This window comes from Fringilla coelebs (genome assembly GCF_963513975.1).
Source record: "Fringilla coelebs genome assembly, chromosome: 1".
NCBI lineage: Eukaryota > Metazoa > Chordata > Aves > Passeriformes > Fringillidae > Fringilla > Fringilla coelebs.
The window spans coordinates 12156776-12181498 of NC_140028.1; the positions used below are offsets into that span (position 1 = coordinate 12156776).

The 24723-nt window shown below is 38.3% G+C and overlaps 1 protein-coding gene across 1 annotated transcript in view; it reads right to left on the reverse strand.

Moving 5' to 3' along the window:
- The window catches only part of NSMCE2 (NSE2 (MMS21) homolog, SMC5-SMC6 complex SUMO ligase), a gene marked incomplete at its 5' end in the record, with an annotated part of 126006 nt that overhangs the window by 48507 nt on the left and 52776 nt on the right, over positions 1 to 24723 (reverse strand). Inside the window, 1 exon segment of the mRNA XM_084220714.1 lies at positions 17562 to 17715. Within this exon segment, the coding sequence (XP_084076840.1) occupies positions 17562 to 17715 (154 nt within the window).

Genomic DNA, 24723 nt, shown 5'->3' on the forward strand with positions numbered 1-24723 from the left:
GGATGTTATGTTTTCGCATTACAACAGGATTATAAATTTAAAGACAGATATCTAGAAAAAGAGCAGGACAGAAAACATAATTTCAAGTCAGCTCTTTTGTTCAAGACTTTGGTTGTTTATTTTAAAGACAGTATCCTAAAACATTTTTTTGTCTAATGACTGCTTTTCTATTTTAAACCTTAAACAGTCTGTTCCATGAACCACCTGGGAAAAAATGTTTTGAAAAATAGCTAAAAACATCCCTTCATTATAATTCCTGGAAAAATGTGACAGTCATTATCTATAATGAGACTTTCATATTTACAAAGAGTTAATTTAAATATCATGCTGATCTCCCCTCTCCAAGGAGCACTGAATTGATCAGATTTCATTATGTTGCCTGTTATAATGCTGTTATTTCTTGTTATAATGAAGGCAGCACAAAAACCACACCAGAACAGAAGATACACCTGGTAAAACTGAAATGTCATTTTACAAAAATCTTTCCTCTACTCCTCATACTCGGGTCAGACCTGCACTACAAGGCACTGCCTGAACACTGACCAAGCTTTCATGATCCACTCTCAAAGGCTGACTGACCCACAGAGATAATATCAGAGGTTCTATTACTCAGCCACACATCCTAATGAGAAACTTTCCCATTTCTGCACCACAACCACTGGCAGGTTGGCTCACAGACACACCTGTCTATGCCTCATCCAGGCAGGTCAATGGTTTGTACAGATGGTCTGAGACTACCAAGGCAGAGGAGCCAGGGAATGCTGCAGTGCCTTTCGTTTCATCATGGAGCTGTTCTGGGCTTTTATGCAACTGCATCTAAGGAGGTTAAGGAGCTGTAATTAGCACACATCACCTCACTGTCACTGCAGCTAATCAGGCTGAAAAATCCCAAGTGTCTCCACTCCTGAGCAGTCCTGCTTCTTGCAATGGAATTTTCAAGCTCTCTTGCTAATTGCTTACAGTGCTTTCAGACTCTCTGGCACCACGGAAAGCTTCCTTTTGGTGTGGAAATAGGGGGGTGGGGGGGCGAGATTCTCACTATGGAAGTGACCTTTTCTCTCTGCTGGGAATCTCAGCAGAGGCATGGACTCTTCTGAAGACATCCATTGATATAAACAATACAGACCAATTTGAAGCTATATTCATTTAATTCTCACTGAATTTAGGGGTAATCCTGGGCTCTGTCTACACTGTAAAGTGAACAGCTACTAAAAACAACATGTTTTAGGTGTCACATCTGGTACCACACTGCCAGTTGCCAACACAGCTGTGTCTCAGGCTCAAAGCATCCACATCATGATTACAAATAGCTGAGGTTATGTGATCTGCTGGTGAGTTGTGGTTGTTAGATGCTCAAGTCTTCCTTGCAACTCTTCAGATCAGACCACATGATTGACAGCTTGGGGTCAGGATAGCAGCCTCAAGCTTTCCTCATTGAGAGCATCCTCCCAGAGTGCACCAGAGCAAACCCAACATACACAAGGTGGATAATGGGCAAGTCTGTAGCTGAGAATGGGCTTAATAGCTCCTTTGTTATCTTGAACAGCCATTTACTCAAACTTGAGAATCTGTAGCCTATTAAATTGATGCCTGCTCAGTCTAAATGTGACGTTCCCACATCACAGACACAGATTATCTAACACCCAGCTGTCGTAAGTAGCCATCCAACCAGCTGCTCTTTCCTGGTGATGGACAGTGTCTGTTGGTCTTCTCTCTTCCTTGCCTTCCCAGGATCAAAGGTAAAATATTTTTCATTGCAGGTCTGGCCTTGTCAGCCTGCTCTCTTCAGGCTGTAGAATACTGTCTTGATTTATCAGCTTCAGAGTAATTTTTTATTGAAGTAATTTGAAGATTACATGACTGTTTCACAATATGAGGTACAAGTGTACTTGTAGCAGAGTCACTATTTAGGGAATGTCATAAGCATAAAAAAAATTCTAACAGCCAAGAACTAAATACTGTTTAGATGTTTATATCCTTTTCATATCACATCATGTTAACATGATTTTATTTTTGTTTTGTGGCTATCCTTGCAACTGTATAATTTTTAGAAATGAGGTTTCATGAGTTCACCTTGAAAAAAAAGAGCCCCTTATCAACTAAATAACAAATAATTTTGTTGTGTTGCTATGCCAGATGGATGATATATAAGTTGCTACAGGAAAACATACTTTTAATGTCAGTCACTCAGTATAAGAATTAATTTTTTACAATTGGCTGTATTGCCAACATAAATGGAAACCTTAAGTAGACCTGCACATTAGAGATTAATAAAAACATAGAAAACACAAAAGCTTCTAATGTTTTTCTAGAGGACATAGTTTAAAAATGTCAAGGACAAATCCGATATGTAAAAATAGGGTAGTGCCCTATATAGTCATTGAATTTTTTAAGTTAAAAAAAAACAAACAACCCAACAAAAAAACAAGCTAGCAATCTCCCTTTTTATTGAAAGGTCACTGCAATGCAATAGGACTCAGTAAGCAGTTGTGAAATTAAGCCCTCCAGAACCTGGTTGCAGCTTTGGAATGTGACCATTGTTGTGCAATGGAGTTTGTCACCATCATATGAAAACCCAATTGGGAAATACATCTTTTGTTTACCTGCTCATCACAGATAACCATCAACTGATTCACATTCTGTAGTATTTTACTAAGGTCTACTACAATACCCAAACTCCAAACATGATCTTTTTCATTAAACACCTTTATTCAAGAAATTTTAGAATAAATTTCATCCATCCTACACACAGAATGTTTTCTCTTTTTCTGTGTTTCTCTTTAAAGAGGAGGTATGTCAAGAGGCTCACAGCCTCTTAAAAGTTTCTCTGTTCTTGCTGCCTAATTTTACCCGCCTAAAAAAATACAATAATGATGCTGAGCTGGATATTCAGTGGAATATTAATCATGCTGATGTCTCAAGCAGAGGCTTCACCTCTGCTCAGTAGGAACAAGTACCAAAAGCAAATTAGCCCACACGTTGAGACATCTATATAAGCAGAAGTATGAGCACATTGTTCTAATTACAATCTCAGTTCTCTGGAATTCTGGTGAATCTCAGAGCACATCTACACAGGTGTGTGTAAACAGAGCTCCTCTGCCCATTCCCTTGGTTGAACTGATGGAGACTAGTGCTGATTCAGAATTTGTATGGCCACATTTGCATGGCACTGGCCTGGCTAGATGTAGAGACAAGGCAGGCAGAGGAACTCAATATGTCTGCACATGTCTGTAGACACTCATCCTGAGGTGCAGACCTTCCCCATCCTACAGAGGACAACATAATAAAGATGTTAATCAAACTTCTCAATGAGGGAGCTAAAGACATACTCCAAGTTTATATATAAACTAAAAATATGGCTCCAGACTTAGATTTCTAAATGTGGATTTAGGAAATTAGCTTTGCAATATGCAGTGTTGATGCATCAAGTTAACCTTCAGCATCTTAATTTCCTCACATAGCACAATTGATCTGAAATACTAGTTATGCTTTAAAGGAGGAGTTTTAAACTTGTTTAGTGAAAAACCTTTGTCTTCACTCCCATCATCTTTGGTGACTTGACTGCCCCCAGACTAAGGACTCTCATGACTTGGAAGTTCTCTTCATTTGTGATTTGATCTGAAGTTAATCTCAGGGCAAATTTGTCCACTAACATATCACAGATACACCTGCTACAAGAAGTATAAAATGCTTGCCATAGGTTTTAAGTGTGCAAGGAACAAAAACCAGAGGCAATGAAATCTGCTAGACTAATGGCTTTTGAAAAAGGAAAGCACTTGGCAGCTTTAGTTTAGAAATGAGCATTTTAACATTCAGACTCTTTACAAAAGGTGACAGTGATTAACAGTTCAGTGATGCCACTGGATCTTGTATGACTATGCTTGTGAATCAACCTTGGGCAAACTGTAGCCAAAAAGGGCTGTTTTTAAGATTGAAGGCTCACAGGACAACCTTAGTCAAAAAGGTTGTTTCTAATAGGGAAGTCACATAGAAATTGTGCAACAGACAACAGTTTTTTCTGGCCATCTGTAGCTCATGCTGTGCAAGTAATTTAATGGCAAATTTGTTTAGTAATAACTATATTATTCATAACTCCATGGGAATAAGGAATTACACCCTCAGCATCCTATCCATTCATTACATATGAAAGAGTTCCCCAGGTTAGATATACCTGATAAAATCAATTTGAAGGGTGGGGGGGGAAAAGCCTCTACTCTGCTGTTGAAAGAAGTGCAGGACCTGGATATATCCACAGAACCTAATTTGTTAGTCCAAAATTCCTGTCACTTTTCTGTTGACAACTCACAGACACTATGGTGCCAAATACTGCACCTCAAGCACACTTCAAGACTCAGGGAAAGAATGCAGCAAGATCTTCATCCTCACAGCCTGCAGTGGTTAAGTGGGTATGAATTCTCTCACACTCTGCATGATTTACAGCTTTCTATAATGTGTTCTGTTTGCTCTATCATGTGAAAATATTAAAGAAAATAATCTTGGATTCATAACTGAAACAGCAAGTAATTGGAGAACTGAGAATTTTCACCTGTCATTTTAAGATGAACATATACCAGGATGCTGGTTTCACTTTAACAGACTATTTCGTATGTATTTGTGGGGAAAAAAAAAGTTAATACTTTGTAATAAAGTTGTCATTAAGTTCTAGACTATGCTTCCATGTGTCAATCTAGAACTCAGCACATGGTCTTTTGATCTGTCCTAGAGACTTCACTGCCTGGCTCTGTCAGTGTGTGAACATGAACATGGAAACACTGCATAAGGAGGGGAATAATTTGCTATAGCTTAATAGAGACATTACTTACACGACGTGTACAGAGATGCCCAAGAGATATCACGCCTTAGGCAGCTCCAATCTTTCTGATGATCCTCTGAGCAGAAAAACCTCCTACACAGAGCTGTCTTTTAAAAGGCACAGTCTTACTCCTAAATTCTCATGTCTATATTCTGCCTAACATGCCTGGAGGTGGGGCTGAGGCACAGCCTATTCAGGAGCTATGAAGAGATTGCTAAAGAGCATACACCATGAGTAATTACTGAAGCCATTTTAATAACAGGGATTTGAGGGTCACTGTCAAGGAGTTAACACAAAAATAAACCAAAATCCTTTCCCACTTTATGATGTTCCCCAAACTTTATGCTGTATGATGTAACACAATCATTTTTGTATTCTAGGTTTAGGAAAAATAACATGGTATCATTTTTAGTATGAATTGTTAGTCAGGAAAACAAAGAAAAAAATACTTAAAACTTATTTAGTTGAATTTACCGAACAATTTTAAATTTTAAAGAGAAGTCTTCAGTGCAGTGATCACAAATTCATGTTGAAATTAGACAGAAGAGTGCATATCAGGACAATGCTTAGGATGTCACTGTTAAGCTTAATTAATCATTCTTATTTCTCTCTTGAGTCATCATAATGAGATTTTTTAATAGGGAAACCACTTCAAGAGAAATTTTTGAAGTTGATGTTCTAAGAGATTAGACAGAGAAAATGCTTTAGCTTACAAAGATCCTGCACAGCACATATTATTAAATGTACAGATGAATGTAATTTACAGTGTCTATTTCCATAATCTGTAGTTAAAGGAAGAGATACATAGGAAGCTTCTCCATACCAAAGGGTGTGGGATTTTACAGTTGTAGGTGTTTTGAATTTACAGTATTAATATTTTTGTTTGATTTTTAGTACCTCCTCTGATCACATGCAGAAGGTTGAATGCTGGTAGCAAAGATTTTTCTTCAATTATCATAACAATATTTTTAAGTAGGAAAAAAAGGAAAATATTAAAGAATTTCCTTATCTATTGTTCTAAGAAGTGGCTTTTAGTTGGAAATAACACTTAGGTGGAACCAAAATTTTAGCAGAATGAAAGTGATATTTGGCTCTGCCATTTTGGGATCTCATCACATGGTTACTTCAGCAAGTTGCTTTTGGTTTCAGCCCTCTCTCATTACCCCTTCCCATCTGACTGAAATCAGCTGATCTTTTTAGGCATTCCCACAGCCGGCCAACAGACTACTCACTGTCAGATACCCAGCACCATATTTAGGGTGTGCCTTTCACACACAGAGGCCAATAGGAACGCAGTTGCCTCATTTTGTCTGCCCCTTCAGAGCTGTCTGCCCTCCCACCACAAAATCCTTGCCAATTCAAGAGAAAACATTCTCAGCCTACAGGCTTGGCTTTCTGATTCTACATATACCTTTGCCGACAATGTGAATCAATAACAATAATAAAGGTATTTTAATATATTTTAAATATATCTTACATAATCTGAATAAAATGTAATTAACTTTTAACATCATTGCAATGATTTCATTATTGCAGCTAAAAAAATAATTCTCAGAATCCATCTCTTCCAGAATCTCCAAGAAAAATACTCTTTGTTTCACAGTTTTCTGATTAATTCGACTTTGGAAGGAAAATAAACACATTGCTGTGTTCAATATTGTTGCACAAGAGAATTCACAAGAATGAAATGTGTTCAAAGTTCCTAGAAAAAAATGCAGCAATGCAGGCTGCCAACTTGTTCAATGTCAAGCTCTAGGCAGTATAGCAGGACTAGCAGTAAATGACTCATAGTGAGTCACGCTTTAGCTATTTTTGCTTTTAAAGTAATGCCAGGCGCTGTGTTAATATTCAACCCTGAGTAAATTTAGCAATGCAAGAAAACAAGTGTTTCCATGGTTGCTCCTTCACAATGTTTATGGTATATACACAGCCATTAGGCACAGGAATTAAGCCAAATTAAGAATATGGAAATGTTCCTCTTTCATTTACAACTGAATTTTGCCACACTGGCTTTCATGACTCACACAGCTACTAGTTTTTCCAACTCTAACAAAAATGTAAAGCCATAGCTAGCACACCACTGTTATGTTAGTGGTCAATAGCCACTACTTTCCTCTAAATTACAGCTTGTGCTGCGTACACTGCTGAGCTGGAAGCATGATAATGAAGTATTTTTTTCAGGACACGACAGGACTGGCAGGAAGGCCTCACTAGTGAATCTAAGTACATCCATCGTGGGTAAAATGTTCTGTGATACTTCTAAGAAGGAGCTGCCAAAGCCAAAGCCAAAGGGGAGGACTGAAGGGAGGAAGGAGGTTGTGGCATCACCTGAAAAGGGAAAGCAGCTCCAGAAAAAGGAGGAAGGATGTTGATTGAGGCTGGGGAGCAGTTGGGTAAAATAAGAGAAGTGGTGATGACAGAATATGACAGAGCTGGAAAATATCTTTTCATGACATAGCTGTGATATGACAAAACCCATATGCAGGCATGATTTCAGTGCAGCAATCTACACAGCCATGTCTTCTTAGGTGAGTAGGTATTTGTGGAATTCTGGAATATGAGCCCAACGTAGACATATGACAAAACAGATATAGACATCAAAACAAAATTCTTCTGGGGATCAGAAAAGAAGAATTCAATCTGCACTGTAGGAAAAAAAAAGGCCCACAAAAAACCCAAAGCAATAGATGCTGCAGCAAAGGTTAGGTGAATAGCTTACTTTGCCCACACTAATAACAGAGCTGCCAAATGACTACATATGATTGCTAGTTAAACTTTTTTGTTCCCATTTTAATACAGTGATTTATTCATTAGTCTTAAATAGCAGTAATTACTATTTTTATTGTAGAAGCTGATAAAGCAATCAGAAAGCTTTTACATTTTTTCCCTCGAAGGAAACTCTTCAGCTTTTCTGCATGAAGTCTTCCATCCTGCAATAAGCAAGGATTGTTTTTCTGCGTGTTTTCCTATCTGACTATAAACTAGCCACTTAGTTTATACTGGGAGCTCAGATAGATCCTGATGAACAGCCTTCCTGCAAAAACCTCTTTTGATTTCACTAAGTCTCAGATTGACCCTTCAACTTTCAAATAGGAAGTGAGAGAGGGTGGGCCAGATCCAAAGAACTGAAGCAAAATACTAAAGTCCAAAATGATGAAAAAATCTGTTCCATGGCCTCTTAACCCTGAAAGTATCTGTATCCATTAAGTCTCTCCCAGGTTCTCCAGGGATCTGAAGATCTGAGTTCTGTACTTGTCCAGAGCTGCCCCAGCCTGAAGATCTAAGAATACATTGTTTGTCCTGCAACCCCTGGCTCTTGAAAGGAGGCACAGCTCCATTCAGGTGGAAGAAGAGAAGGTGATGATGGAGATGTACAGAACCTAGATTTCCTTCAATTTCTTGCTGCAAGTTAACTATTGGGAGTACACAGTCATGCATTCTCTCCCAGCCCACTTCCACTTCCAACTGCACATGGTGGCATTTTGCTACAACTGAAGGACTGCAGAGTGCCCTCTGCACACCTGCCTGCGGGTTGCTGAAAAGCCTATGAGCAATTATGTGATGTCAGATGTAACCTCCATCCCATCCAGCAGCCTCTGATGATGAGTAATGAAAATTGCTACAGAGGGCACGAGGCAGGGAAAGCCAACAGCAATGTTTTCCTGGTATCGTCCAGTCTCCAGTAATGCATTCAGGGGAGGATTCAGAGAGGAGTCAAACATGTCATCTTCCTCAAAAGGATTTTTTTTAGGTGCCTATTTGTGAATTTATTGGCATCGCTTCCTGGGAAACTGCTGTAGTCACAAGGCTATGGTATAAACCATGAGCACTCTCACCCTCATTCCATTAACTGCTTCTCTCCCTCAACAGGTATTTTTAGTGCCTGTTGGAATACCTGTTAAGCAACTTGTCTTTAATCCTAAAATCATTCACTGCAAGTCTGGTAACACAAATCTACATCCACATTTGAGATGATACAACACGATAAACCTATCCACACTTGTACAGTCAGATGCTATGTCTGAAATCAGAGCTAATAACTGCTGAAAGGTGACAACTTAAACCACTCCTCAGTTGTGACAAAATATCTGAATGCTCCCAGCCTATTTAAGTGTTAATGCCAACAAAGGTGTTTGATTTCTTTGACTTTGTGCTAATGGAGATTGAAAGCAACATCTCTTAGGTTACCCCTGAGAAACAGTACATAGAATTAGCACTTCAGCTCCCCGATAACATCAGTAATCTTTGAGAGCCTGAAATTCTAAATCTACAGATTAGAGCCATGGTCCATTTCCTCTCCAGCTACATAACACAAGCACAGGTGCTCAGAGTCACAGTAAAAGAGATTCATTACCTATGTGTTACTTTAAAGTTGGCACATTTTTAGTCTACTTGTGCAATACTGTGATTGACATACAGATGTAAAGCACTCTGTGCTGACAAACAGATTTGTCACTGAACAAAGCTGTTCAAGCAGGTGTGCCTAGATCTCCTCCTGGGAGCCAAGACACATAACTCAAGGCTCCAGCATCCAGTCTGAGGTCCACAGACCTAAAAGATGGGTGTTGCAGTCCTTTAGTGCTTCTCTAGCTTTATTCCTCCAGTTCAACTTAACATCTAACAGATTTGGGGGAGTGTGAAGATGATCTCCAGTATATTAATGGCATAAAATTCAAGTTGGAAAGAAACCAGGCTCTACTGTGAGTTGAAGAGGGAAATTAAATAATATGGATATCAAAAATTACAGGAAGCAGCCAATGCACATGAACATCTGATATGTTTATTAATCTTGCTGTATACTACTATTTTGTATGTTATTATATGTTGCAAGTATAGATCAGGAAAAAGAAAAATTCCACTGATTTCAGACCTACACTGGCACTTACCAAAGCAAGGTCTACCTCAACCTGCCACACTCTGAAGGACACACCAAAGAGCCACATGGCAAAGTTTCAGGACCCATAAAAGCACCAAGAGTTTTACTTTCTCTGAACTGGAGTATTCTGAAGTCACCATGCAGTGTGATATGCACTGGTGGTTTATTATTTAGTCAGCATTATCTCAGAACTACTTGCCTGTTTCTCCTCAAATGTGTTTTGTCCTAGCAGTCAAATGCATACAAATGCATTACTTGAAGTAGTAGAGTTCTACTTGAATTAGAATTTCCACTGATCCTCGTGCATACTGATGGCACAAAATCCCACCACACAAATGACTGAAATTAACTTACAGAAAGAGTGAAAAAACCTACCATCCCTCCAGATAAATATTCAAGTAACAGAAAAAAAAAAAGTAAATAAAACAAAGTTCTCTCATTTTAAAGCTCCACTAAGCTTTCTTTTTCTCCTTCCTCCTCAATATACTAACTTCAAAATGAGAGCATTTCATTAAAAAACTTTAACACTGAGATGTTTTCCCTTTCCTCTTTCTTTCATTTTTTTCTCCTTGGACTTTTCTTCACCTGTTTTTTTGTGATCACACTTAAATTTTAAACTGTAAGCTCATGGCAAAGGATTGGAATACCCATATCATCTAACTTTAAAACCTTTCTGAATACTGGGCAATAAATGTAATGGCAAGTAAAATTGTACTTAGATGACAGAAGCAGTCCTTGTATTTTCACAGCTCAGATTTGCAAAATAGTATGCATTAATACACCAGGAAAGAAGTGAATAAAAACTCTAAGTGAAATCACAGAAGCCAAATTATTACCAGAAGGCAAATTTCCCATAGAGTATAATACATCTATTTAACATTTCTGAATTTTAGATACAGTCAAGGTTTATTACCTATCCCCAAACTTTTCACTCATCTGAAATTTATAAAATATTTCTGATGCGTTCAAGTATGGTCACAAGACATGAGATTTTATAAGTTTCCATGTTGCATAACTGGATTATCATAGAGTCAAGAAAGACAGGAATTTACTGAATTGAACTAAACTCCATTGAGGAAGAGCATCTCTGTAAGCCAGGGTATAGTGCTGGAACAGGAACAGTGAGCAAAAACTTGATCACAGACTTATTTTGCTTGAAAATTTCTCACCATCTGAGCAAAGTTCTAAGGTTTTTCATCATCCTTCTGAGAGAAACAACAAAGAAAAAATTAATATATTTTAAGATGGCATTTTATTAGATATTGTGATTAAATGCAACATCGAGGGAATAGAAGCAGCATCTAGAAGCTCCCTTCCTGACCTATATATTCATATGAACAGTAAAAATGCCATGCTGGTAGCCATCAATGTGCTCAGTTAAGAGAGAATTATCCCATAGCAGTAACAATAAATTAACCTAAGTATTATCCCTAAGTGTATAATAATAATAAAAAGTTATTTCCATGTAACACTCTATTTCCTTTCTAAATTTTATAGACTCAGTGCTGACCTGAAAGCGAGGCGGATATAAAACCAAGAATTACATCCTGAAAAGACTTTTGCAATGGAATAAAATGTAATTCTTTAAAAAATATATGTATAGGTTAGATGACAGACACAGAAAGAGATAAGAAGATCTTATCCTCAAGCATCTGCTGATTAGAAGGGCAGATATTTATAACAGGAGAGACTTACATCAGATGCTCTTTCTGATTTAGATATGTCCTCCCTAAACTGAGTGCTTTACTATAGGACTAAAAAGTCAGTGTCTCTCAGTATTTCCTTCTGCAGTTGTTGCCATTTTGATACATAGTTAAATACACTGTGGACAGAGAGAGAGGGAGAATGATTCCAGAGTTACAGATCAATCACTTGGTAGGCCCAGAGTCAGTTAAGTTCTGATTTTAAATCACCAAGACTGAAACTCAGGTGTCTTATACTCCAGGTTACTCATAATGGTGAAGAGTTGTTGGAGGGGGTGGGTTGATTCCTCTTTAACTCTGAATTACATGTCAGAGCTCTAAATGCCAAAGCAAGAAACTTCTTATTTCAATCGATTGCATTTGAGAGGCAATCATTTCATCAAAGAAACCCTCACCAGGTCTGTTGGCAATGAATGTTCTTCATTAATCCACTAACACAGTTCTTGCATTTTCAGCAAAAAAAAAAAACACCACTAATTTTTATCCCAGAAAAGTCATCCAGATTGCAGAAGGAAACTTCTGATGGTTTCATTCATTCTGGTCTTCACAAACTAGCAAGGATAGTAGCTGTAATGGTAATTTTGCACTCTGGATATTGTTCTTGGGTACCATTACAGGTCCATTGCTATATTATGTGAGCATCCCATTTATCTAGTTTATTTCTCTAGCTAATCTTTCCAAAAACTGTGACACAGAGTAGTATTGACTTGTTCCATTATCAGGCCCTCATCTCTTAATCCTTCAAAACTACAAGTGGGCTAGCTCACTCCTGAGCAAATCAACTAGTTCTTTCCAGGAAATACCCAGACAGGACAGTCCCAAAAGGAAAAGCCATGCCAAGTTTCTCTTCTCAGGATAGTCCTTATGCCCTACCCACAATCAGCTCTCACTCACACAAATGCCTCTTGACATACTTATTTTACTCTTCTGGGGCTGCAGCTTTCCCCCTCAGCATCATGCCATGAAAACATTACTCTGGCACACTAAAACACACTTAGGTTATTACCTACAGTTCTTTGAACTCAAAAAATCACAAAAACATAATAATGCTGCTTTAGTGCCACTAGAGAAGCAGGGCAATTGAATGTTTTGCACTCAATTGCACATGGCTGCTGTGCTCCACAGGCTACCAGCCCAGAGCAGCAGGATATGAGCCAGCCCAGATCTCCTCTTGCACAGTCCCCAAACACAATACACCCAGAACTGAATTCCAGACTTGGGTGTAAGGTTCAGACCCACAAAGTTTTCAGGGACCTAACTCCCAGTGATCTCTTCTGAAACTAAATGACTTGATCTAAGACAACAAAGTAACAAAGCCAAGACCTAAACCAAAGACTCCTAAACTTCAAATGACCTTCTCAAGTGCGGGATCCTCTTTCATTTCTTTACTAGTCAAGGGGCTGTCTGTAAGGGATTTTATGTAAATGAAAAGTGCATATCCCACACACATCACTGAACTGTCATAACACCAATCCCACTTTCAGCTGGAACTTTCAACTCTTGTGCTGAAGTTGTTTTCTCATAATTAGTCAGTAAGGGGATTTAAAAATATTTTTTCACATTGAAAATATAAGGAAAAATACACTAACATTACTTTTCAGCTGATTCTCTGCCATCACAGCTAAGTATAGGGACAAAATAGGCCAACTAAGAAGTAAACTACAGCTGAAGAGAAACCCAGATCTGCAAATCAGTTATGTGAGTCCATACAAGTAACTTCAACTATTTCCTCAAATTTCACCACTGCTGTGTGGTAAGAAGTAAAATTAACTTGCCTACCTCAAAGTGATGTTGTGAGGATTAACTGGACAAAATTCATCAAGCAATATAATACACAGTATCTTGCTGCAGCTTGTTTTCTTATCCTACTAAAAGCAAATCAAAGACCTTAGTGTTTGCTAGAATCTGTGATAGAGTGTTTTAAAAATTTAAAGATAATTTCTTTCATAGTGACTATTCCAAACTGTATCTAAAAAAACATTTTTTCACACCATTATTTCTCAGCATATGCATAACTTAAAATACACATATCAACAGGGCATATGGCATCTACTTGAACATTAAATTTAAAATCTTCTTCTTTCAAAATATTTCCTTATTAATAATCACTATAAATCCATACTAGCAAAATGATACATACTTTTTCCTTTTAAAGACTCAGACTTCTTTTTTCTTCAATGGAGAATGCAAGAAAGATCCTAACAACTGCAGCATAGCTACTTTCCAAACTACATTACAGTGACTGGTTTCCTGTGACAAAAACTTGCCTAGACTACTATTGAGTCTCAAATTATTTGTCCCCCATCAAAAAAAAAAAAAAAAGAAAAAAAAAAGAAAAAAAACCCCAAACTTTTCTGCATTTGCCAAATCCAGTCTTTAACTGTTTGGCATAACCAGCAATATTGTCATTCACTCAAATCTTATCAATTTCCACAAAATCACTACTGAAACATGCATCTGTTGTGTGTTTGCAGAACCTGCAGTTATCAAGGATTCCAAAGTGCACATTATCAGCTGCTACAAAAGGGCTATGAAATCTGTCATCCTTTGTGCACCAAACGTGACACTAAATAACCTTCAGCAAATACACTCGTGGCAGCTAGGGTCACAGGAGTAGAGATTACACCTTCTGATTAGCTCTCCATACAGAGTATCATACATTTAAACTGATACATGGAGAATAAAGACAGCTCTTAGTTTCATTCTGTGAAGACAAAATTTCTCATATTTTCTGCCAGAAGATAGGTGCCTTTGATATGTGTATATGTATGTGCATAAATATATGCATATATATATATATTCTGGCATGAAATAAAAAGACTCAGTAATACAACTTCAAACAGAAGGTGGGATTTTAAACTTACAGAAGACATAAAATGCAAAGTTACAATTCCTGCATGGTTTAGTTCCTATGGGCTCACTCCTGCAAGGCTCTGTACTGTGGTCATGCTCCAATAAGGAAGTGAAACACACCAGCAATCTCACTCATTTCAAAGGATCTACTCATAAAATTTAATTTATGCAACTTGCTTAAGCATTTTACTTAATCAAAACGAGAGCACTAAGCACTTTGCAGATCTAGGACTCTTATGTCTAAGGACAGCATCAGTCATCAGTCCTGAATTGCTAAGGACTCAAAAAAATTTCCTTACCACACATGCAGTCATTTTGAACTTTCTTGTATTACCAAATTTAGTGAATACTCCTCCAAGTACTTAGTTATTTGGAAGTCACTTAGGGGTACAAGAAATGGTTAAAAAAAGGAATAATCAACCAACAATCTTTCCAACTGCTTACAGTCTAAGAAGGTTTGAGTGGAAAAATGAAACTGTTTTCCATTAAAAATAAGAAGTGGGAATTTAGGAAACTAAGACAGTTCTGAAAACAGACTTCAGAAAAATCACTTGCTGTTCACATAAAACCTGTCTGACAGTGTTTTGACACATATCAGAGGTGAAGATTTTTCACCACTTCATAAACTCTAGCTAAAGTAGCTGCATAATAAAGGCTCACAGATTGAGAGAAAATGTCTGAAAACTGTCTGAACGATGAGCAGAACAGGAACTGCTCTGAGGCATGATCTCATCCTTACTGCCACAGAGATGTACTTGCCCAATTTCATTTCTGCACCTTGGCTGCTGCTGAAGTTCAAAGCTAAGAAGGTCTCCTTCCCACAGAACTGCCAAGCTGAAGGTGACACAGCACCATTCTCCTCCCTGAGTATTAAAGCTACCCCTATGGCACTGCCTGTCACCTGTCAGGTGACAGGGAACAACCAGGCACCTTCTTTTCATCATGTGGCAGCAAATATCCAAAGAGAAAATATATTAGCTTAATTTTCTGTTAATATAAGGTTGTATTTAACTGCTTCACGCTTTGCACCATACCTAAGAACTGTGTTGAGAAAGTTTTTCTCCTCCAAATCTCCGTTAATTTCTAAGTAGCAAGACAATGCAAGAATGTAATATTTCCTTGTTCAGCTGTTCTAGAATACAGATGTCAAACTTTGCATAAAAGATACATAATCATTAATGGTAACTCATCCTAGAAAGGAAATCATTTTAGTATCTACCCTGTCTGCACCTTTGAGATAGAAAAAATTGGAACAAAAAAAACCAACCAACCAAACAAACAAAAATAAAAACCAAAACAAAACAGGAAAGCCCCCCTGAGAAAACCTGGCAGGAGTTTTTATGTTTTATCTAACTGAGCAATAAAACCAAATTCCAGAAAAAAAGCTAAAAACTGAACCTCAGCGGTGTATGTGTTCTTGAAAAAAGCCAGGAATTGTGAACTAAGTTGCACCTGGCAAACAAAATATTAACCAGCAGCTGTTGATGAGGTTATTGATACATGTAACTCACATCCAGCAGTTCTCAAGTGTGTCCCAAAATCTTCAGACACATTATAATGTGCTGTTAAAATGAGGCCAGAATTGTAGGACTCATGCTTTTGAAATCACAACTCATACAGGAGAAGGTAAAGAATACACAGATAACTCGGCTTAAGCATGAATGCTGAAAATTTACCAGGATGACCTTAATTTTGTCTTACAAAATGACCCCACCAAAACCACATGTATATATAGGATGTTTTAAGGTGAATCACCAGCTTATGGAAACTAGTAATATCTTTTACAGATTTTATTAATCTTCAGCTCAGCTGGTATTGCAAGTGAAGCATTTAATAAGACAAATCTGGATTTCAGGCAGCAGTAGCAGAATTATGTCCTCATATTTTTTAAAAAATATTTTCCATTGTGTTTATTTTTGGTTTTTTTTCCAACGGGTTGGCCAGTTAGAACTGAATGTATCACTAGAGCATACACCCCTTCCTCAGGCAATTACAAGGTAGAAAGTAAATTCAAAGTCAGTTATCAAGATTTTTATCTTCTCAGTTACAAACACCTGGAAATTAGAAATTACAACATAATGGTGGGGCAGTAGTAATTTCATGGTTATGCAGGGAGTGAAAATTACACTGTTTTGCGGTCTGCAACTTGGTATGTTCATTCTTAGAGTAGTGCCAAGAGCTTTATTAAACTCAGAGATCAGTGCTAAAATGCATAAAGATGGGAAACAAATATATTAAGCCTTCAAGCTCTAATCCTAGGGAGTCTTGAGATATCAGATCTGAAATTCAACTTGTCAAGCATGTCCTATAAATCTCTATAGGGAAGCAATCCAAACTCCAGTGGGAAAATTCTTTCCACTGGTTTCTTTGGGTTTTGGATAGGGCTTCAAAAAAACCCAGAACTCAAGGAGAGCTACAGGAGAGCACCCAGAATATCATTTTCCACTGGTATAAATCATTAATCTATGACTCCTGAAGTTCCTGAGATACCAGTTTATGTTGAAATCAAAATGTAAGATGGGAGGGAATAGGTACAGGGGTCAAGGGGTCAAGGGACAGCAAGCAGAAAAATATGATTTCAGAACATAATCATGATTAGGGAAGAGCAACACAAGTAGTGTCAGAGCCCATGAACTTTCCCAGTAATCAGGGTCATATTTTAATGACTGCTATATGTGCAGGGCAATAAAAGCAGACAATTTTTTTGCGTTGCATAAATAACCAAACGGTTTACTATTCAACTTTTCTGGTAATTTAAGCACAAATAATTTAAAATTTTAACACTTGAAAAATTACTTGAATTTGGAAAAAATGGATTTTAGTAATCTGCAGTGTTGGACAGTGCGTGCACAGAAGCTATAAACCTGAGAACATGTACAGTAAGCATTTTCCAACAATACAGTTCTACCATTAAAGCAAAGGTCTTCTTAGTGTTGCAACACATCCTATGTTGTGAAACAGGAGCAATTTGTTTAAGTGACAAATGAAAACAGCTTACCTAATCCTTTTAGGAGATCCTATCAGTTAAGAAAATAAATGCAAAAGGTCTTCAAATGAAAAAGCCCACCTTACCAAAAAAAAGTGGTTTTCATTATATTTGTGTTCAAACACAGCAGGAGTTGTAGGAGTCTAAATAAAACTATCAAGGTAACTACACTGGTTTTTTTCTACACAGATATCAATTAAAGTAAGTTTTTAAGTTTTTAAGAATACTCACATCAGTTTGAGCCATAAGTGGCAGTTCTGTATTTCAGGGCAGTTAGTCAGATTTTACTGTTTAGCATTCAAAGAATCATTTTTAAAAAATCAGACTTACATTGTTTCTTCATCTCCTTAAGTTGATCCTTAAAATACATATATTTTTCGTTCCTTTCGAAATCTGAGTCACTGTTCATGCTCTCCATTTCAAGGAATTTTTCTTGTGCCAAGTTTTCTATATCTGGTAAATTTTCTGGTTTTTCTCGTTTTACCTGTAGGGAAGAAGAAATAGAATGTATTCATTATGATACATTTTAATACAAAGCAGAAGACATCAAGCAAAACTTCATTAGCATAATCTCAGTTCCTTTGACTACAGTTAGGCTTCCTGCTCTGAAGCCATAACCTCCAAATAACTCATTTCAGTAAAAGTAAGTATGAAATGTAGATATTAGCTTCTCAGTGTCATTTAACTCATTTTCTGGATATTTCTCACACTAGCAAAAGGGAAAACTGAACCTTGCAGTCAAATTTACCTCTGTGAGTGGTGGAGGTAAACATGTTAACAGGAACCAGTTTAACACTTGATGAGAATGAAACCAAAGTCTACAACCCTGTCCAGAAAGCAAGAAGATAACAGAAAATCCAAAACAACTTTTAAGAGTTTTGCAAAAACCTCCACTCTCATTACTTCAGAATCAGGTTTACAGAAGCCTATAATCTACATGCAAGATTAGTGTGATAACATTAGCAAGAACAGTACAGCTAATGTAAAAGGAAACACCTCAATTTATTTTTGCTGTGTGAACAAGAAGCATTAAGCCACACAAGCAGGCAAAAACACACTATCTTGAAAAGCACTTACAGCAAATACATCTAGAATGACCTGAAGAATAAATACCCAGAAAAGGGAAGTCATCACATAGACAAAATTAAGATATTCTAAGAATGCAAAAAGCACTTTGGGAACCCCCTAGAATCAATAATTGGAGTTCTCTGTTTCTCAAGGCAACATTAAATTCTAGTGAAGTGTAACTTGGACAGTTCTTCATAAGAACTAGCTCAGGGACTGTGCTGTGCAATGAGGATCAGCAACAGCACCAAGTCAGAAAGAAGGTGGACATCTGTCAAATCCTTAATGCTAAGCATTTTCTGAACCAGAAAAAAGCTACTTCTATCCCAAAATAATCATGTCAAATATGACAATCTGAAAAAAAAAACAAGGAGGTAAGCACCATTTCTGCTGAGCCACTCTTCCCCAACCACACATACTAAATTCTGCCCTTCACCAGACCATGACACTATTCATTGTGAAAGACAGGAAAAAAAGGAGCCTACTGAGAAAAAAAAAAAAAACAGTCCACTTCATCAAATCATTTACAGGTTTAAAAGTTTACAGAGACCTTGGACATCCCACAGAATATATTTTTTTTCAGGAGCCAAATAAATAAATGTTCACATAAAAATGGACTTAGCAGATGCATAGAATGAAAAAAAAAATCCAACTTTACTATTGCTTAAGCAATCCATAGAACTATTACTTCTTCCAAAAGCAATGCCAGTTTGGCACATTTACTTTCAGCAGATGCAAGTTGTGGCAAGAAGAAAATTAAGAAAAGAATTTGCACTGCCAGGTGATAGCATGAAGTTTTCAAAGGCACCTCGAGATGAAAGATCACCTACCACAACACCCAGCTGTAAATGGGAAAGACTCAGTAACAGTTTGGTACCAAAGGAGCACAGTGACTATGAAAGACCAACAGCATGTCATCAGAGATGCTTGGACTGCTGCAGGGGCCAGGCAGGAATGTAGAGTCCTTATCCCATGGAACCTGACCAAAGGAGTAAAGGAAAACAGAGCATCCTGAGCCCAGTGCAGTGAGGACAATCATTCACACTCCAATGGTTTGCCTGTGCCAGCATCACAGCACACTGCTGCAAAAGAAGACCTATCACAACCCCAACCAGCATTGTTCAGTACTCAGCTGGAGAAGAAACTTGGCTATCAAGTGTATGCAAGAACAAAAAGGCACTTACTAAATCAAAATTCATTTAAAATGCAAGACATTATAAAAGGATGCTTTGATCAGGACTCATGTAGTGCAAACGTACTCCTTTCTGCAACATCACGCTGATTTTACTGAAATTCTCTCTTTAACATAAAAGTAACATGTAGACACACACAAGAATAGTCCAAATAACAACCCACCACTAAGATCTGCCCTCATGACAAATGAGAGCACTGTAGCCATATAGAAGATCCAGCTGTGTATACTAAAAATAACCCTGAAGTGCTTCTAAGTTGCTGGGACTGACACCAAGAGTAAAATTAATTATGTGGACATTCATCACAGGCATCCATCAGCAGTAAAGACAACGTCAATAATCTTTTCCTCTTCACAGGGACCACATTACACATTGATAGAGTTACATCAGGATCTCTTTATCTTTTTCTTGACTCATGGAAGATTTGAGTGCAGATATGCATCAACATAACATCTTCAATCATACCCTCAGACTGAGAGGTGAAAGGAAGGGCACAGTCAATGTTAGCTCAAACAGTGGTTCTCAACTCCAACTTCCAGAATTAAATTACACATATGAGCAGAAAAAAAAGGTAGGAACTGTAACTCACAGCATTATGTTACCAAAAAGAACATGTTTGAGAAGGTGTATTACATCACTCTGTGCTGGAGCTACCTCACCTCAAGTGCTGTGTGCAGTTTTGGGCACCACAATGCAAGAAAGATATAAATCTGTCAGTGAGCACCCAAAGTGGGGCCACAAAGATGGTGAACAGCTTAAAGGAGGAGCTGTATGAGAAATGGCTGAGGTCAGCCCAGAGAAGAGGAGACTAAGGGGAGAACCTCACTGCAGTCTGTGGCCTCCTCACGAGGGGAAGTGGAGGGGCAAGTACCAACCTCTGCTTTTTGGTGGCCAGCAACAGGACCCAAAGGAGCAGCATAAAACTGTGTCAGGGGGATTTAGGTTGGGTATTAGCAAAAGGTTCTTCACCCAGAGGCTGGCCAGGCACCCGAACAGACTCCCAGGGAAGTGGTCACAGCACCAAGCCTGACAGAGTTCAAGAAGCATTTGAACAATGCTCTCAGACACATGGTGGGATTCTTGGGGGTGTCCTGGGCAGGGCCAGGAGCTGGACTCGATGGCCTTTGTGTCTCTCTTCTAGCTCAGGATGCTCTTATGATTGTATGATATCCACACGAATAACTTTGTCTGTGCCACTGTGGAGCTACAAAAATTTGCATGAAGACATCTCACTAACCTCAAGAGAATGCTTACATAAAACTCTCCCTCAGCACCTCAATCACACAGCTTGCTGCCATAGGTCTATTAAAGTAAGAGTAGCCTGCTATTTGCTAAGGGCAACATGAACAATTCCACCAGCTATCGAGAGAAAAAAAAGTCATTCACACCAGCTAAATTCCCAACTGCAACACATTACTAGATTGTGAGGACAGCCCAGCAATGCAGCACATATGACAAAGGCTCAGACAACCACTTCATACAGAAACCTAGAGTCAGATGTGAGAGATGCTCAAAGAATGCACTTTCTTATGGTTTAACTTCTTTCATGTTCACAATTTAAATTCAGTTTCTGTTCACTTCCACATGATTGCTTTCATTAAAATGATTAGTAGAGACACCATTCCTGACCACACTCAGTGCTGTACCACACACATGCTATTACTGAAATGCCAGGTAGACCTTCTGGAAGGTCAACACATCACAGGTGAATAATAAGGCATGTCCACCCACTATAATAACAAGCAAATACATTTTGCTCTGCACAAGCAATTTCTTTTGGGTGCTGCATATCCTATGCCTCAGAAAGGGTTAGAAGAGGGTTGAGAATGGTCTACACAAGAACATAAATGAAAACAAATGAAAGAAAATGTCCCATCAGTCCTGGATCCTCACAGTGGGACAGAATTACAACATCTTACACACTACATCAGCACAACACCTTTACAGGTTCATTACAGTTTTCTTTAGCTCTTGCCACCCACCCACTCCTACTCTACAGATTCTGGATGGATATAGGAATGATGAGATCAGCATAACAAAATGTCTGAGGGCAATACAAGCATAGGGTATGGCTAAAGGGACGAGGCAAAATTATCAGTGTTCAGGGCAGCAAAGTGGGGTCAGGCTCCTTCTTGGTCTCAGCAGCATGTCAGATAAATGCTTACCAGCAGACCTAAGTCACTGACATGTTCAATTCCTCAGAGTAAGTTACTTCACATGAGAACCATGAAAGACACGTTAAGCAAACAACTGTTGGTTTAGCAGCACTGTCAGCCAAAACCAGCATGCTAAGTAACACCTTGCAGCCATTAGTCAATCCATTGAGAGCTACATTGATTTTGAAATGGGGTGGAGGCATACACACCCTACAAAGCATCCTGGAAATTACATGTAACGATGAACTGGGAGTGTTCAGGACATATGGTGAAAAGAAGTATCAGTCACAACATCTTGTTTACAGCAACAGAAAAAGCAAAAGCATCTGCTGTGCTGTACTAGCAAAGAACCACACAGGTTTCTACACTGGGGTCAGCAACAAGGAAAACAGACATGTTATATATAACATACATATACATACATGATCTACCAGCAATCCTGATAAGAAAACACATTTGCAAACGCTTAACACATAATTGTTTAGGAAAACATAGCTGTAGTTAAACTATCAAAAGATCCATTTACTCATGGCCTCACACCACACCACCTGGTCAGAGCCATACGTGCAAAAGGGTTTCTGTGTTTGACTGGCAGTGCTTATGCAATGAGCCACTTCATGACAGGTCTTCTGCCAATATCTGTCTGTAAGGATACACCTTCCTCTCATGGATTCTTCCATGGAGTCTGTCTATTCTATGCCTAAACTGTTAAAACTATGCCTCCAAAAACCAGGCTTTTTGGAAGGCCAGTTTGCAGAGCCTAAGGGAAGAGTAAATGCAGGGTATTCCAAGGGACAGTCTGGGGAATCTTTATTTCATCAATTACCATAACCACCAAGTCAAAAATAAATTATTCTGTTCCAGACCAATCTCAGAATGAGTAAGGTCAAAGGTAGCATAGACTAAAATTGGACCAGTTTGCGGTATTAGTCTCCATACAGCAAGGGATCAGTGTCTAGAAAGGCACTAATTAGCATAACCCTGCATGCTGCACTGCAGCATTTAATAATTGTCCTGCCCAGTCCCAAAACACTTCACAAACATTAAAGAATTTAGCCTCAAACACCCATTGTGACGTACCATGTATTTTACAAATGGAGAGGCTGTGGCATTAGGAGATTAATAACTTGGCCTAAGGTTGCACAAGGAGACTGCGGCAGAACCCAGAATAAATAAATCCCAGTTCTGTGCTTTGAGCACAAAGCCATCCTTTTACCTTTTCCTTTAGCTGAGGGAAAGTTCAAATTAACATGTGCATTTGGTTCACCCTCTATAAAGAGGCTTGAAACAGCTTCTGGCTGCTTGGCAAACCTTGTGATAAAAGAACAGCATTCTGCCTGTCACAGAAATGCTCCACTGGTCTTTGCATTGCAGTGGTTCAGCATGTGACACACAATGGTTATTTTTTAGCCTTTTTGTTCTTCTCTCTCTCACAGAAGTCCTTTAGCTGCATATTTTTATCCTGTCACTGTTCCAAGGTACTCTTTCTCAGGGCTATCTTTTATGTCCCTGGTATTTGGAAGCTTGGCAGTACCATCCATTTTATTTCTCAGAAATTTCTTGCCATACCTGAACTATGTTGCAGTTTCCTCAAATCTGTGACACAATCTACAAAAGAACTGTCTTTTCATAGAACTCTGAATTCTCACCAGAGTCTTTCAAACCATGCATTATTTGTTCCCTGTAATTTAATTCCTGCAAAATATGAACTTTTGAAGTTTAATTTATGGATATTATTGACATTTGAGTTTTGTGAGGTATAGAAACATTCCTGCTTGCTAATGAACTTTTAAAAGACTTTTAAAAGTCAGCTGACAGGGCAGAATTTCTGCATTTTCCAGATTCTTTGTTGTTTCATTTCTGAAAGGGAGGGTGATTAGTCACTCAGTGCTATAAAGCTCAGAGGTATGTAGTTATTTAGATATTTATATTCTTTTGGGACAGCACAAAAAAGGATATGGTGATGTTTCCATGTTCAGATTAATTTATACTGTATTTACACTACAGCCATGTTCCTGTGCATTTGGTTATCAAACACTGACAGCAGCTGCATCTTTTGAAGAAAAACTTCTTATAGTTCCTGCTGGGACCTAATTTCTTACCTTTGTTAATTTGATTTTGTGAAGGAACTCAATCGATTTTTCAGCCAGCCACCTTCAGGTCCTTCAGGAACAGTGTGCCAGCCTACCACATCCTACAAAGAGCCAGTTCAGAACATGGGAGCCTCACATTTTCTGAACTGACATAACTTCAAAATGTCTGAACCAGACATGGACATAACTAAATCTGCTTATTGCAGAGAACAAATGCCAAGAATTGGCTGAAAACAACAGTAAGAATGTCAAAACAGCTTCTCTGAGCATCTCAAATCATAAAGGAACTATTCTTCCCTTATTTATCTCTCCTATGCAACAAAAGCAAACAGAAATGCATGTCACCTTTCTTTCTTGTTTAACAATTTCTACATCCTATTATTTCATCCTTACCCCACTAAATAATTTATCATTACAAATATGCAGCCTTTCAACACACATATTTATTTTACCTCAGGGTAAGTCAAAGTTTGCTGTGATTATTTATTATAACCAATTTTTTTTTTCACTGAGAGGGAAAATAACATGGGAGCTAAGTAAATTTGTGGGTTGAGTCACCCATACACTTTGTGAATCATGTGAGAACCAACTCTGAGTCACCACTGTAACTGAATCAGGCTGCAAAATTTCAGCTCAACCTAAACAGTCATTTATTATTCTTCAATGGCTAGATACAAACCCTTAGCAAATATCAGATCATTTGTTGATGCACAAATAAAACACTGCACTTGGAAACATCTGCAAGGACAGTCAAATAGTATATCATCATTCAGCAGCAGGAGCTGCAGTGTGAACACAGCTCAGCTGCAGCCAGGATTGCCTAAGGGCCCAGATCTGATTCAGGAGATTCAACACCTCTGTACATCATGGCTGCAGGGCTGGGACTCCAGTTGAGCAACACCTTTGCAGACTATTGTGCAATACCAAGAGAGGCAGATTTGTAAGGGCTGACCCACACTTATGACACATACTGCCTTAATAAACC